This window comes from Ursus maritimus, unplaced genomic scaffold (genome assembly GCF_017311325.1).
Source record: "Ursus maritimus isolate PB19 unplaced genomic scaffold, ASM1731132v1 scaffold_28, whole genome shotgun sequence".
In the NCBI taxonomy this organism is placed as follows: Eukaryota; Metazoa; Chordata; class Mammalia; order Carnivora; family Ursidae; genus Ursus; species Ursus maritimus.
This window is the reverse complement of record NW_024425341.1, coordinates 33,854,959-33,870,484: the sequence shown is the minus strand read 5'-3', so window position 1 is coordinate 33,870,484 and position 15,526 is coordinate 33,854,959. Positions and strand designations below refer to the sequence as shown.

The 15,526-nt window shown below is 44.0% G+C and overlaps 1 protein-coding gene across 4 annotated transcripts in view; it reads right to left on the bottom strand.

Annotated features, from left to right (window-relative positions):
• The window catches only part of WWC2 (WW and C2 domain containing 2), a 203,976-nt gene that overhangs the window by 5,693 nt on the left and 182,757 nt on the right, over positions 1–15,526 (bottom strand). For 3 of the 4 annotated variants that reach the window (XM_040643367.1, XM_040643370.1, XM_040643371.1), the window contains exon 22: positions 226–353. In XM_040643367.1, the coding sequence (XP_040499301.1) occupies positions 226–353 (128 nt within the window). Of the gene's footprint in view, positions 1–225; positions 354–14,856; positions 15,283–15,526 lie in introns of those variants that run through there. The other variant, XM_040643368.1, reaches the window with a different exon arrangement.

Sequence of the window (15,526 nt, the reverse complement as noted above, 5' to 3'; positions counted from 1 at the left end):
GGGGGGGGGGGGGGGGGGGGGGGGCACCCCGAGTTCTTGGGAGCCAGGCTTGAATCGGGTCAGGGCCGCTGCCAGGGGAGTCTGTAACCTCGGGAAGGGCACACGGAGGCATATACGTTCACAGCGGCACAAGAGGATTTGGGCTCTCGTTTGTGAGTGCGAACTTCCAGCATTAATTCAGACGCGCGAGGACAAGCCTTAAGTGTGGCGGGCCGGGCGCTTTACCTGAAGGACTGCACCTGCCGTGGCACCTTCCGGCTCTGCTCCCGGAGCCGGCACACGTCCTTGGAGGCTTGCCTCATCAGTTTCTCCGCATTCAAACCCTGCTTCTGCTCTTCTTCTGACTGTTCAGCCTGGCAAAGGAAAAAAACCCACAAAACCCCACAGAACACTAATTAAAAAGTTCCGAAGACGTGCTGTAAGGCTTGAGAGCCTGGGCACTGAGCCGGAGCGCAGCGTGGGCAGCGATGGGGGTGGTGACGGTGTCCCCTCTCGCCAGCAGGGGGCGACACTCGCGCGCCGCGGCTGATGGGGCAAGTTTATTTCACAGCATTTCAAGGATCTTACTACATGGGTAATATGTGATCATTTTATTGCGTCTGGAAAACCTAAGACCCTCAAAAAAGAAATGAAAAACTACTTACAGCACTGTGACCAAGAAATATCTCCTAACATTTCAACCTCTTACTCATCTTTTCAAACTTTTTTCTATCTTATCCTAATTTTAAGTTTGTTGAAGTAGAATTTACATAGCAGGTTAGCTTCTTTTACTTAGTAATATGCATTTAAGATCCTTCCATGTGTTTCCATGGCTTGGTTGCTCATTTCTTTTTAGCGCTGAATAATACTCCATTGTTTACAAGTACCACAGTACAAGTACCATTACTCACTAAAGGATATCTTGGCTGCTCCCAAGTCTTGGCAATTATAAAGAAAGATGCCGTAACATCCATGTCCGTAACTTTTCAACTCCTTTGGGTCAATACCAACAAGTGGGACTCCTGGATCATATGGCAAGGGCATGTTTATTTACTTTTGTGAGAAAACATTAACCTGCACCTTACACTACATGTCAATTACATCTCAATAAAGCTGGGGGAACAAAAAGAATTGAAGAAAAAAAAAGCCATAGTGTCTCCAAAGTGGCTGTACTATTTTGCATTTCCACCAGCAATGAACAAAAGCTCCTACTGTACAGCATGTTTGTCAGCATTTGGCGTTGTCAGTGAAGCGTCAGTGTTCGAGAGTTTGGCCATTCTAACAGGTGTGTAGTGGTAGCTCCCTGTTGTTTTAATTTGCAGTTCCCTAACGACGTACGATGTGTAAAACCTTTTCATATGCTTATTTACCATCTGTGTATCTTTTTTGGTGAGGTGTCTGTTCAGGTCTTTTGTCTACTTTTCAGTTGGGTTGTTCATTGTCTTATTGTTGAGTTTTAAGAGTTCTTTGCATATTTGGATAACAGTCCTTTATCAACAGTTCTTTACAGATTTGTATTTAGGCCTACAATCCATTTTTAGTTAATTTTTGCTAAGTGTATAAAGCCTGTGCCTAGATTTTTTTTTTTTTTTTGGCATGTGGATGACCAGTTGTTCCATTTGCTGAAAAGACTCTCTTGTTCCATTATATTGCTTTCACTCCTCTGTCAAAAGTCAGTTGACTCTATCTATATTTATATGGGTCTGATTCTCGGCTATGATGCTCCATTCATCTATTTATCTGTTCTTTCATCAATACCACACTGTCTTGATTACTGTTGCTTTATAGTAAGTCCTGATGTTGGGTAGTGTCAGTCCTCCAACTCTGTCTCCTTCCATATTGTGTTGGCTACCATCTGTCTTTTGTCTCTCCATGTAAACTTCAGAACCAGTTTGTCTATATTCACAAAATAATTTGCTGGGGTTCTGACTGGGATTGCATTAAATCTACGGGTCAACTAACATTTTTTTTTTAAAGTAGGTTCTACGCCCAGTGGAGAGCTTGAACGCATGATCCTGAGATCAAGACCTGAGCTGAGATCTAGAGTTGGATGCTTAACCAACCGAGCCACCTAGGCGCCCAAGGAAGAACTAACATCTTGACAATATTAAGTCTTCCTATCCATGAGCATGGACTATCTATTAATTTAGTTCTTTGATTTCATCCAAGAGGTTTTGTATTTTTCCTCATTTAGGTCTTATACATATTTTGTTAGATCTGTAACAATTTCATTTTGGGGGGTGCTAATTATATGGTGTTTTTAATTTCAAATTCCACTTGTTCCTATAGAATGAAATATAGAAAAGCAATTGACTTTTTATATTAACTGTGTATCCTGCAACCTTGCTACTGATTTCCTGTTTTCAATGTCACTGATTTCTACTCTAATTTTTATTTCTTTTCTTCTGATTGCTTTGGATTTAATTTACTCTTCTTTTTCTAGTTTCCTAAGGCAGAAGCTTAGATTATTGGCTCTAAATCTTCTTTTTCAGTATATACATTCACCACTTAAAAATTTCCCTCTAAACATTGTTTTTGCTGCATCCCACAAAGTTTGATAAATTGGCTTTTCATTTTCATTTAGTTCAAAGTATGTTTTCTCCTGAGATTCCTTTTTCTGACCCATGTGTTATTTAAAAGTGTGTTGTAAGGTCTCTAAGAACTTTGGGATTTTCCAGCTATCTCTCTGTTATTGATTTCTAGTTTTATTCCATTGTTGTCTGAAAGCAGGCACTACATGATTTGCATTCTTTTATATTTTTAAGTTGTATTTTATGGCACAAAACATGGTCTCTCTTGGTGAATGTTCCATGTGAGCTTGAGGAGAATGTGAATTCTGCTGTTGTTGGATGAAGTAGTCTATGGATGTCAATTATATCTAGTTAATTAACAGTGTGGTTGAATTCAACTGTGTCCTTGCTGATGTTCTGCCTTTGGGATCTGTCCATTTCTGACAAAGGGGTGTTCAGGTCTCCAACTGGAAGAGTGGATCTATCTATTTCTCCTTGCAGATGTATGTATCAGTTTTTGCCTCACAATTTTGATGTTGTGTTGTTAGGTGCATACACATTAAGGACTGTTATCTCTTCTTGGAAAACGGATTCCTTTATCACTATGTAGTGTCCTTCTTTATATCTGAGAACTTTTCATGTCAGCTGTCACCCCTGTATCAGATTAATATAGCTACTCCCACTTTGTTTTGATTAGTGTTAGCATGGTATATTTTTCTCTATCCCTTTACTTTTAGTCTATATTTGTTTTATATGTAAAATGGGTTTTTTGTAGACAACATATAGTCGGGTCTTGCCATTTATTCAACTCTGACAATCTCTTTGAATTGGCAAAGTCAGGTCATTAATGTTTAAAGTGATTATTGAGGGGCACCTGGCTGGCTCCGTCAGTAGAGCATGGGACTCTTGATCTTGGGGTTGTGAGTTTGAGCCCCATGTTGGGTGCAGAGATTACTTAAAGTCTTTAAAAAAAATAAAGTGGGGGCGCCTGGGTGGCACAGCGGTTAAGCATCTGCCTTCGGCTCAGGGCGTGATCCCGGTGTTATGGGATCGAGCCCCACGTCAGGCTCCTCTGCTATGAGCCTGCTTCTTCCTCTCCCACTCCCCCTGCTTGTGTTCCCTCTCTCGCTGGCTGTCTCTATCTCTGTTGAATAAATAATAAAAATCTTTTAAAAAAAATGAAGTGATTATTGATATGGCTGGATTGATATCTACCATATTTATTATTGTCTTCTTGTCATTGCCCCTGTACTTTGTTTCTGTCTTTGCCTTCTACCCTTTTGCTGCCTTCTGTGGTTTTAACTGAGCACCCTATATTACCCTTTTCTCTCCTTTCTTAGCGTATCAATTATACTTCTTTTTAAAACATTTTTAAAGTGGTTCTCCAATATTTTGCAATATGCAAAACACCACAGTACTGTCTGGGTAGTGCACAAACCATATAATAATATTACTAATATCTCTGTTGTCCCTTGTATCATTGCTGCCATTCATTTCACTTACACACAAGCATATACATGTCAAATACATTGTTGCTATTATTATTCCAAACTGTTATGTTAGATTAAGAATAAGAAAAATAAAAGTTTTAACTTTACTGTCACTAATTCCTTCTTCAACGCTCTTCTTTTCCTTATATAGATCCTAGTTCCTGGCCTATAGTATTTTCCTACTCTCTGAAGAGCTTCTGTTAACATTTCTTGCTAGGCAGGTCTACTGACAACAAATTTTCTCAATTTTCATTTGTCTGAGAAAGTACTTCTTTCAGTTCTGAAGGATAATTTTGTAGGGTATAGAATTCTCAGTTGGTGGTTTATTTTTTCTCTCAAAATAAATATTTCACTCTACTCTCCTAGCTTACATGGCTTTGGAGAAGTCAGATGTAATTCTTTTCTTTGCTCCTGTAGAAGTTACTTTGGCTTCCTTCAGGATTTTTCCTGTATCTGTGATTTTCTGCAGTTTGAATGTGATACGCCTGGGTATAGGGTGTTTTGGTTTGTTTGCTTTGCATTTATCCTGCATGGTGTTCTCTGAGCTTCCTGGACCTATAGTTTCATGTCTGACACTAATTTGGAGAACTTCTCAATCATTATTGCTTTAAATATTTCTTCTGTTTTTCTCTTTCTTGTGCAGGTGTTCCCATTATGCCTAAGTTACACCTTTTGTAGTTGTCCCACAGTTCTTAGATATTCTGTCCCCCGTTTTTTTTCTCTTTTTCAGTTTTGAAAGTTTCTATGGACATTTCCTCAAGTTCAGAGATTTTTTCTTCAGTCATATCTATTCTGCTGACAAGCCCACCAAAGGTGTTCTTCACTTATTTTAGTGTTTTTGACGTCTAGTATTTCTTTTTGATTCTTAGAATTTCCTTTTTCTTTCAGCTTATAATGACCATCTATTCTTGTATCTTGTCTACTTCTCCCATTAGAGCCCTTAGTGCCTTAATCATAGTTGTTTTAAATTCCTGGTCTCCTAATTCCAACATTCCTGCTATGTCTACATCTGATTCCGACACTTTTTCTGTCTTTTCAAACTGGGTCGTTTTTTGTCTTTCAGTATGCCTGGTGATTTTACATGGAAGGCCAGACAGACATTATGTACCAGGTGAATGGAACTCTGTACGCAGGTCTTCAGTAATGAAGCGGGGGCATGGGGGACAGGAAGTCTTCTATAGTCTTATGATTAGGTCTCAGTCTTTTGGGGAGCCTGTGCCCCCAACTGAGAACTTCACAAGTGCTTCTCAGCTCCCCCACCCACCCCTTAGGTGAGACAGGGTGGCTGGAGTGGGTATTTATCTTCCCCCAAGTTGGTTAGGTTCTCACAAAACCTTTGTAGATTAGACTCTAGTAAAACAGTTGTTCCTGAGGACAGCTCTTATTAACAGAATGCTCTGGCTATTTCAGAATGGCCACTTTTTTCTTCTCCCTCCTGGAAGCACAGGAGATTTTCTTTTCTGAGGACCTAGGAGAGCTCCTAGATGGGAATTCACATAAGCGTGGGGGCGTCCCAAGGCCGGTCCCCTGGAGTTTTTAACTCTTAGGCTTGTCTACATGGAGCCTCCAGGATTTATCAATTATAGTTTAGGTTCTCCTAGTTTCCGCTCTGGTGAGTTGTCATTTTCTGTGCTGCCTGTCTCTCCAATTTTGGGGGCAATGTTTTGACCCACGATCTATTTTCCTGACAGATCTAAGAAGAGTTGTTGATTTTTCAGTTTGTTCATCTTCTGTCCTTATTGTCAGGGCAGAGTAGTGATTTCCTTATAGGCCAGACCAGGAAATGGAAGTCCCTAACTTTTTAATAGTTTAATAACATCCTTTAATAGCTATAGCATAACTATTTAATTAACCTTCTGGAATCACATATTTAAATTATTTCCACATTGCAATGTTCATTCAAGTGGGAGTCAGCATTTAAACATCTAGATAAATGTACATCTGGTTACATTAGATTTAGAGAGGATAAAAGCAGGCATGTCCTGTGTATTTTGAAAATTATCCATAATAAGAGTACATCTGCACGCGTCTGTATCTACATCCATATCCATATAGAATTCTGCATTTTTATTACCCCATGATCAGGGAGAAAATAATCACAATTTTGTTTAATTTGACTTAGAGCTTAAAAACACATCACCTGAAAGGACAATTCCTTAGTTACATAAGTAAACTGTGAAATAGGAAATGAGGCTTAGGTATAAATGTGCTACTTGTTACTCCTTGTCCCTTCATATTACGTGACTTATCCATTACAAGGAAGCCGACCTCCACAACGGCACTGACTCCCACTAGCAGGTAAAGCTAAGAGGCTGCCTGGTTGTTAATTTAGGGTTTTGGCTCACGGTTTGCCCTGGGGTCTGAGCTGTTTACACAGGTCCATAAGCTTCAGAAGGGTGGGGACTACGTGTGTTTAACATAATTTCTAGAGGTTCAAGTGCACAATAAAGATTTTCAAGCCAGTGGTTTGTTTTTGAAAAATGCCTCTATTTGCAGAAGGTGCTTGTGATGTTGTGTTATGAAATGAATTATTTTAAGTCAAGTGGCTGGAGACTTCACACTACATACACACTTAATGAAGGGAAATGTCATCTAGAAGCAGTCTTGTCAATGCGCACTTAAAAACAGTAGTTATCCTCACCTGACAGAAACAGAAATCTAATTTAAGTTACTTCGAGTTTTGGGAAAGAGTGAGATCTTATAGATATGTGAACTTGCTTCTGGCATTTGTTTGGGAAGGTTTAAGAAAAGGAATTCTAAACAGAAGTTTTGGTGGTGATACAGGGTAGCTTCTCTCTCCACTCTCCCTCCTAATCCTCTCCAGGGTGTTGGGGAAACCGAGCTAGCCACGCACGCTCTAGGAAGCTCCCTTGTGCTGGATGCAAACACACCACTGCTCTAACTCCAGCGGAAACCACTGTCCCTTTCATCCTTGACAAGATGCACCGTGACTTGGTTTATTCAAATCTGTGTCTCGGGCTCTGTTTGGCACATTTCCTAAGTATCAGCCATTTGCACAACGAGACACCCGTGGGCAGCACAGGAACCGGAGAGTCTTTTCAAGGCACCCTTACCCTGCCCCCCTTTTGGAAGTGGCTTGAGGGTGGGGCCTTGCCTGCCCTCCTCGGGGCCAGACGCCCCAGTGCCTCCACACACCTGCACACAGTGGGGGTGCAGTGGACACAGGCTGAAGGAACGAGTGTCAGTCTGTGGGAAAAACAGGTGTGTAGATGACGATCTTTTTATGATTTACATGCTTCAGTAACTCGCAAAAGATTTAGAACAGCCTTGGGTTCTCTCTGATGGTGACTGACTACCAACAAAGCTCTCCAGAAGGCCAGAAAATAAAAACTGATGGATTTAGATTCGGATTTGAGCAAACACCTGAACTTCTTTAACTTGAAAGGTGTTCAAAAGACAAATGATTGAGTGAACAAAACCACTGTAACTCAAATAACATATAGGTATAGAAAGAGGCCTTTCAAGGAGAAAAACTGGACATAACAGAAAAAGGGCACTGGGTATGAGCAGGCATTCACAGAATAAACACAAATGGCAAGTAAAAATGTCTTATCAAAGTGACACCATTCTCATCTACCAGACTCAACATTTAAGGGACTGAGAGTCCAAGGGACAGCAGGGTGTATGTCCCAATGCTTGAGCCTCCAGAGGTGAGAGGACTGTGCTAGCACTGCCCAGGAGGAAGCATCTGGAGTCACATCTGGCCCCCCCAAGGGAGGGGAGTTAGGGGCCAGGGAGACTCAGCTCATCTGGGGGGTCCCCGCCCTGAGCACTGCTCAGCCTCTCTCCCCATGGCCTCGCAAGTGTTGTGCTCCAATAACACACTATGAAATGTAGCCCTGCTTAGTGGGGGACACTCGTCACGGTGGTGGCAGCTGGAGCTGTGAAGGAAATGGTTGGGAAAATTCAGAATGTCGGTGTTTGTTGGTAGCTTAGAGCAAAGTCTTACAAGGCAGTGATCAACTCAGGCCAGAAGTCAGCACTGGCACAAAGAGAGGGAAGAAAAACCAGCTTTGCTATGAGTGCTCACCTGCCGCCTACAATCTTAATTGACTGGACAATCCCATCGTTGAGACCCTTCTGGACTTGAAAAAGCCACGTCTTTCTGTTATTCACTTAAGCAGTTATAAAACTGGAAGGAGAGAAGATGGTGCCGGCAAAAAGGGATTATAAGGATCTTGTCTTCCCACATGCACCCACTGCTTCAGACTGTCAAGGCCAGGAAGGGAAAGAACAAGGTTTCAGCCTTATTAGACATGACAGGGACAAGATCTTTGCCTGTGGTTCACAGCCAAACTGACAGGACCAGCAACTCTACTACTAGGCATTTATGCTTTGGAAACACTACTGAATCCGGAATGGTGTCCCAAAATGTACTGGAATTCTCATTTTCACACTGTCCAATAATGAAAAATTTGGGACATTGCCATTAGAATAAATAAATAATTATGATACACAGGTGTAGACAGGTGAATGACTTAAAAATAATGAATTACAGCCACATTTACTAAAATGAAAAGCTGTTCTTCATATAAGAACACAGAATTAAGTGGGGGGAGGGAAACCACGTTTCACGACAATTTGTCTTCATGATCCTATTTTTGTGTAACCCTTCCAAATAACACTCACACACACAGACAGCATAAGAAAGAGCTAGAAGGACAAATGCCAAGGGGAACGGGACTTCAAGGAGGCATCGCTGCTTTTTGCTTTACACAGTTCTGTATTATTTGGATTTGAACAATAAGCATATGTTAATTTTTTAACTAAAGAAAATCTTTTTAAATTTTAAAATATTCTCAAAGCGCCAGGGTACTATTTCATTGAAAATCTGAAAATAAAAATGCTGTGGCACTTTCGGAAAGATGAGATTTTTAAAAATTTCCTTATCCAGCCAGTACTTATGAAGATCAATCATACTCACACCACTTTATGGGAAGCTAAGTATCCTGCACAAGGGCATTCCTAGCACTTCGCTACTCAGAACCCCCTGCGTTAACTCCTGATTTTTTTCACAATGGAATCCTTTTCCAGATATTTTTTACTGCCCTACTTTCCTCTCCCTGTTTTGAAAGATTCTGTTTAGAAAATTGGCCCTTATTTGCTAAGTAATTCTCTTATTTTGCAATTGGTGAGATAGTTTAGCTGTCACTCGGAGCTTCGGATTTGACGTCATTCGAATTCAAAGGGGACAAATGGGATCTTTTAGTAACTTTGTGAAGTCTTATCCTTAGCAAACGGATACTTTTTCATTAGGTCCCAGAGAGGGAACCACTGCCTTGGTAAACAGAAACAAATGATTTCTCCCGTGACATGGTCTATCAAATGGGTGAACTGGTTAAGTACTGCTGCTATCCTAGTCCTTGGCAACACGGAACACGAATAAACCAATCTTAACGGACAGATCGGCAAAGGCCAGAGAAAGAAGGTACGAGCTGGATATACTTAGGCAAGAAAATCTGGGCCAGTTTCTCCAAGATGTATTTTATCAGATGAGAATTACAACAGGCTCCCCGGGTCCTGTCCTGTCTTCGGTCACCTTCCACGGGACTGGAACTGCGGGGGTCTGTTCCACCCTCTGTGGAGGAGCCCCGGTAAGACGGTCCCTCTAAATAAGGCTGACGGCTGTTTCCTTTCCGGCCTGTTTGCGGGCACTGCAAAATCACGTTGAAATCTGGTTTGTTCTGTGCAAAATAAGACTGGCCATGGAACATATTCCTTTCCCCAGTGAATAAGAGCGTACTTCACTGCAAACTACACTTGTCTATGTGTTTGTATCTGTACCCACACATCTGCATCTTTCTCTCAAAATCTGGGTGACAAAATACAGCATGAAATTCTCGTCAGCTGTTAATAATCAAGAGCAAGCCAACTTTCAGGCAGTTCGATCTCCATGCTGAATACTTCATTGTAATCCTTAAGGCTTATTTTGTTGAAAGAGGTGTCTTAGTATCTTTGACACATAATTTTCTTCGCAGATTCTAGCTTTAAAAATGTTAACATCCGTATTATTTTAAGCTTTAAAAAAGGCTAGCATCACAGAACTTTGGCGTTTTGACAGGGAAACGCTCTGAGGAAGAAAAAGAAATTTCTGCTTTGTAAGCACCATGAGGTTCCTTTGGAAAAATACCAATGCTTCCTCAGCACCTCTCTCCCCTTCTCACCCAACAAGGCACGATAAGCTGCCTGGTTCACAGGATCGGAAGCCACTTTTTATGCCCCAGATTCCAGAAGTACGATTAACCTTTAGTTTATGTGATGGGAGACTGACCTGCAGAAAGGTCCAGTGGTTTACTTAAGGCCATGTTGAGAAGCCTAACGGAATAAGGAACACGATCCAGCCTGAATTTACGGTCCTACGTTTCTCACTCTGCTTCCTGAGGCGTCGTACAATACACAGAGCCACTAACTCTGATTCGGTTTTTATTCTGAGCTACAAAACAGACCTTCAACCACAAAGGAGGAAGGTTAGGGAGTGCGACCCTGAGACCTGGCAGCTTTCCTGACAGGGGAGGCAAATCCAGGATCTGCTGCTGCCTTCAATTATCTGCTTTTCTGGGAGCTGTATTTTTTATGGCAATTGGCGTGGGATTGCCTCTTTGCTCACCGTTAGGCATTTAACGACGGTGCTGCTGAAAATCCCACAAATCACCACTACGTCAGGGAGATGGTGGGAATCAAAGGGCAGCGTGTGTGTCCGCGTGTGTACAAAGAAGTGGATGTGGAAATGAGGAGCAAGCAGGAGAGAGAAGTCCAGAGTGGTTACGAACGTTTGTGGCCATAATGAAAGGTACACCACTCAAATTACTGTATTTTCGCAGACGAGGCTATTCCAGACTTTAGTGGTGAGAAAGCCAAGTATACAACTCAAGTAGTCTCTATGTAGAATTGATAAACATAAAGAGGAAAAACCAGCTGTACTCGGGAATCAGATGGTTTTACGACGTATGAATGCCACTGGTTTTGAGAGCTCCATCCTGCCTGTGGCTTGAGACAATAACCGTCCTCAGGCAGAAGGACGACAGGACGCAGGGACGGCGGGCTGAGCACAGCTCCTACGGTTCAGTACGAGCGCTGCTCTAGTGACCTGTGGAAGACCCAACCGCGGCCGCCTTTAGATGAAAAAGCCTCAAGGACTCACATCTCACCTCGGACTTCAGAATTCTCGAAGCACGGCATGTGCCCTAACGGTTTGGCTGCCGGGCCACGCAGCCTTCAAGGTCCACACACTTCTCTGCGTCTTCACTTATACTGAAAGCGTATTAGATCTGATCTCAAACATCACAGATTTTGCAACGGCAAGGGATCTCGGGGGTCATCTAATCCAACCCCTTATTTTGTAGATAAAATATGTAAAATCCTATTTGAGCATGGAAAAAAAAAGCCACAAGTAGGCACATTTTTATGGCATTTTATAAGGCTGATTGGTCTTTAGTTTTGTTTGTTAGACGAGGAAGGAAGGAGCTGTGACAGGAAGGAAGGGGAATGGCAGTGAGAAAGCAGAGCTGGCCAAGAGGACGCGGCGCCCACCCCGCGCGCTCCCGGGCCTTCACTGCCAGTCACTCTCTTCCTCCACACTCAGACCCTCAACTAGGACCGCCAACGTCTACCAAAGACTTCACCAGATATCAGCAGGCTGGGTAGAGCACTGAGCCCTGCACTGTGCACACAAATATAGCATTTTGTTTATATGCACATCAACTCTAACAAAGGAGTTTGTACTGAGCTATTAACAGCGTCCCCATATGACGTTCATGGTAACAATCCAGGGAAATGATAGCAATGGTATGGAAGCCTGAATAAAATTATGAAGACAACCACCTCAGTTCTTAATTGTCCTTAGTTATTTAGATACATCTGCATGTGTAGTCATGCTGGAATTTTCTTGATGAGAACTGGAAAACCATATTCTCACGCTGAATCAGACACCCCTGACATGTCAGCCCAAACCCTCTCCTTTCCTGCTGCCCTTGTGGTCATCAGCTCTCTGTGGGTCTGGGGGGCTTCACGAAGGCACACCCAGGGCCTCCCCTCATGTCCCCTCTCTGAGCCTCCAGCCCCTGCCGTAAGTTCTCCTGTTGAGGCCACATGTGCCGTGGGATTGCCTGGCACCCACACGTGCCCCTGGTAGAGCAATTTTTCCCTCCTTCTCCCAGACGACGCCTGTGAGATGCGGTGTGCACGGCTCCCGGGGGCAGGCCCCACGGTGAGCAAGCAGCACCCAGGGGCCGTCTCCTTCCTCCCCTGCCTTGCTTATGCTCTGCTCCTGGGGCTGCACCCCCTTAGTGGCGCAGTGCCACAGGACTGTTTATCCCACGCTCTGCACAATCACAAGCGAACCCTCCTTCAGCTCTTCTTTCCCTCAGTATCTTGCTGTGCAAACTGATTATGAAACCAACCAAGTGCCAGTTCATCGGATAGACAGATCAGAAAACCTCTATTAAGACATAATTACATTTCTAAGCCTAATCATCAATGCAACTTATGTAAAGATGATTATAATCAGCCATAGTTTATGATGGGGCCAGAATCACACATAAGGAGGTACAATTTAATGACTAAACAACTGCAAATTAATATAAAAACAAACCACTATTTTACAGAAAAGAATTCTGAAGTGTCACTCTTCTTCTTCTTCTTCTTTTTTTTTTTAAAGATTCCATTTATTCATTTGACAGAGAGAGAGAGAGAGAGAGAGGGAACACAAGCAGGGGCAGAGGGAGGGGAAGAAGGCGGCTTCCCGCCAAGCAGGGAGCCCAAAGCGAGGCTCAATCCCAGGACCCCGGGATCAGGACCTGAGCCGAAAGCAGACGCTCGACTGAGCCACCCGGGCGTCCCCACAAGTGTCACTTTTCTTAAGACACTTTCCAAAGCTGTAATGAGACCTGCTCGTGTTGGGCAGTGCTCCGGAGATCTTGAATCTTTGCATTCGTGTTGCCAACAGCAAACGCCCAGGATTACTGAGTATTTCCAGGCAGCTGCAAGGCCAAGCGCCCCGCTCCAGCCTTAGCTGAATGAGCGTCGCTACAGTGGTGGCAGAAGGCCTGCGCCGTGAGCAAAATACATCCGATGCGGCGTGCAAGCGACCTCGGCTGGCGAGGCCAACAGCACGTGGCTTTGTACAGAAGCGTGTTGGCTTGTGCTGAGGTTTTAAGCACGAAAATCCTCACATACCTGCAGCAGCACTTTCAAGAAGATTCTGGTTCTGGTAGGCCCGGGAAATGAGGGCGCCCGTCAGTATTAGAGCCAGCACCCACTTTTCAGATGGTGACTCGCAATGGGGACAATCGAAATGCTGATAATTAGGAGACGAGAGGGGAAAACACCACCCACATCACACAGACGGCTGCCGGAACGACACAGCTGTAACAGTTCTCAATGAGGGCACTTACAAGGGAATTCAGGTCAACTTCGTATTATGCCTGGAAAACCTGCCTGGCGTTCCTATGATTACTTCCGCCAGGAAGAACAGTAGGATTGGCTCGTATGATAGGTATGAAAACAGAGCAGTCGGGGATCGCGGCAGTCTGGAAAGTGTGAACAGGCCACACTCTCTGTATCACTGCCGTGACTTCCCTAGATCGTGACCGTGACCATTACGTGGGATGCTGGGACCGGAATCATCTGTCAGAATTGCTGAGGCTCAGGCACAAAGCAGTGTCTTCCCTAAGCCCCGAGGTCTGACCTGACAGTATCCCTGCACCCTGAGATTTCAGGGATACTTGGTCCCAGGACCACCAAGGCACAGCCTGGAAGAAGATGACCACAGCGCGGCCATGCCTAACCTCGAGGGCAGGGCCTACGCCTCAGGTGGCCAAGCTATCCTGGGGCCATCAACCGTTTCTCATCACTCTCTCTGTGCGGTATATGACCGTCCACCAGCAAGTCAAGGGACAACTGGGCATTCTAGTGGTGGGTAAGGGGCGAGAGCACCTCGAAACAGGCTAAAATCATGGCCGGCAAGCAAGCTCAGCAGGCTTCCGCAAGGCAGAGGAGACTTTTGCCAAGGCAGAATGGAACACCCACCAGAAGGCACGGTAACACAGAAGCAGCCAGAAGGTGGCCTCGTCGCTCCCCTCGGGCGTTTACATGGGAGTCTGCCCGCTAGGCCAAAGGTGCGCAGGAGAGCAAAGACTTGCGTTAAAGAGATGCTTTTCCTTTATAGGGAACACTTCCGTTCAAGTTCCCCAGAACAGTCCTCCCAGAATTTTCTGCAGCTGGGAACAGACACACATTCTTGACCAGCCCATTAAAGGACAAATCACTAAAATGAACACGTGAACCTCAAACATCAGCTTGTACTTGAGCGCAAGTTCTTAGAGACTCAGCCACGCCATCTAAGTCGGCCGTGCAGAGCTCCCGGGTTTCTGGGTGCTATACTCCTCCGTTTTCATCTACTTGTACTGAGGATTGCTTTAGTAAAGAACAAAAACAAGAGTCACCCTAAAAACTTGCAGACCTTGAGTTATTAACACCAGCAAAAGTCTTAGGGTGAAAGACTACAGTGAAAGACTAAATCAGGCCCACTGAGGAAACAGTGCATTTGTTACACTTCGATCTCTGAAAGGATGCTGCAACCCTGTGTTTTTCAATCAGGATCAGACAGCTTGGATCCTGCCCAAGCTCTCTCGCTGTAGTTTGTGGAAAACGGACAGGCCGATGTCGCCCACACATCTCTACCACAGGTTTCCCAAAGAAGCCCCCTCTTTAGAAACTTTCGGCGGCTCCCCATCACAGCATTCGAGACGCTCATCAGGTCTGCCCCAATCGACCTTATCTCCAAGTAGGGAGGACACAGAATAGGTGTCAGAGATGGAAAAATCGAAACGTGGAAAGATGCATCCCACATCTCACTATGAGTTTTTGACTTTTATTTTTGACATTTAAGTCCTTAATGTATCGGAATTGATTTTTGTAGGTAAGGCAGGAAGCCAATGTCATCTTTTCCCATATGGACGATCTTTTTTCCACAGCTTCACTGACTCAACAGTCCCTCCTTCCGTCGCTGGCCGACCCGCGACCTCGTCACGCAGCAACGCTCTACACGCACGTGCGTCTGTCTCTGGCCCTTATTTCATGCCCTTGGTTGGTTTCTTGACTCCCCCACCGAGTCCTTACTATCTATCGACTTTACCGCCTTAACAACTCCTGATTTCTTGCACGGCAAGTCCCACTCTTTGTTTTTCTTCTCCAGAAATGTCTCGGCTATTCTTTTTCTTCCATTAATTGCATCAATTTCCATGAAGATCCATGCCCGCATTCTGCTGGGAACGACATCGAATCTGCGGCACATTTTAAGGAGAATCGACTATTTCCATAATAGTAATGCTTCCTGGGTCAGGGGTGGCAAACTATGGCTTGCATCTGTTTTTGTAAAGTTTTCTTAGAACACAGCACAGCCCAATATTGAGGCATTCTTGTCTATGGCGGCTCTTGTGTTACTCGGGAGAGTTGAGAGGTAGTGAATGAGAATGCTCTGGCCGAAATATTTCTTCTCGGGCCCATTACAGGAAAAGTTTGCTGACC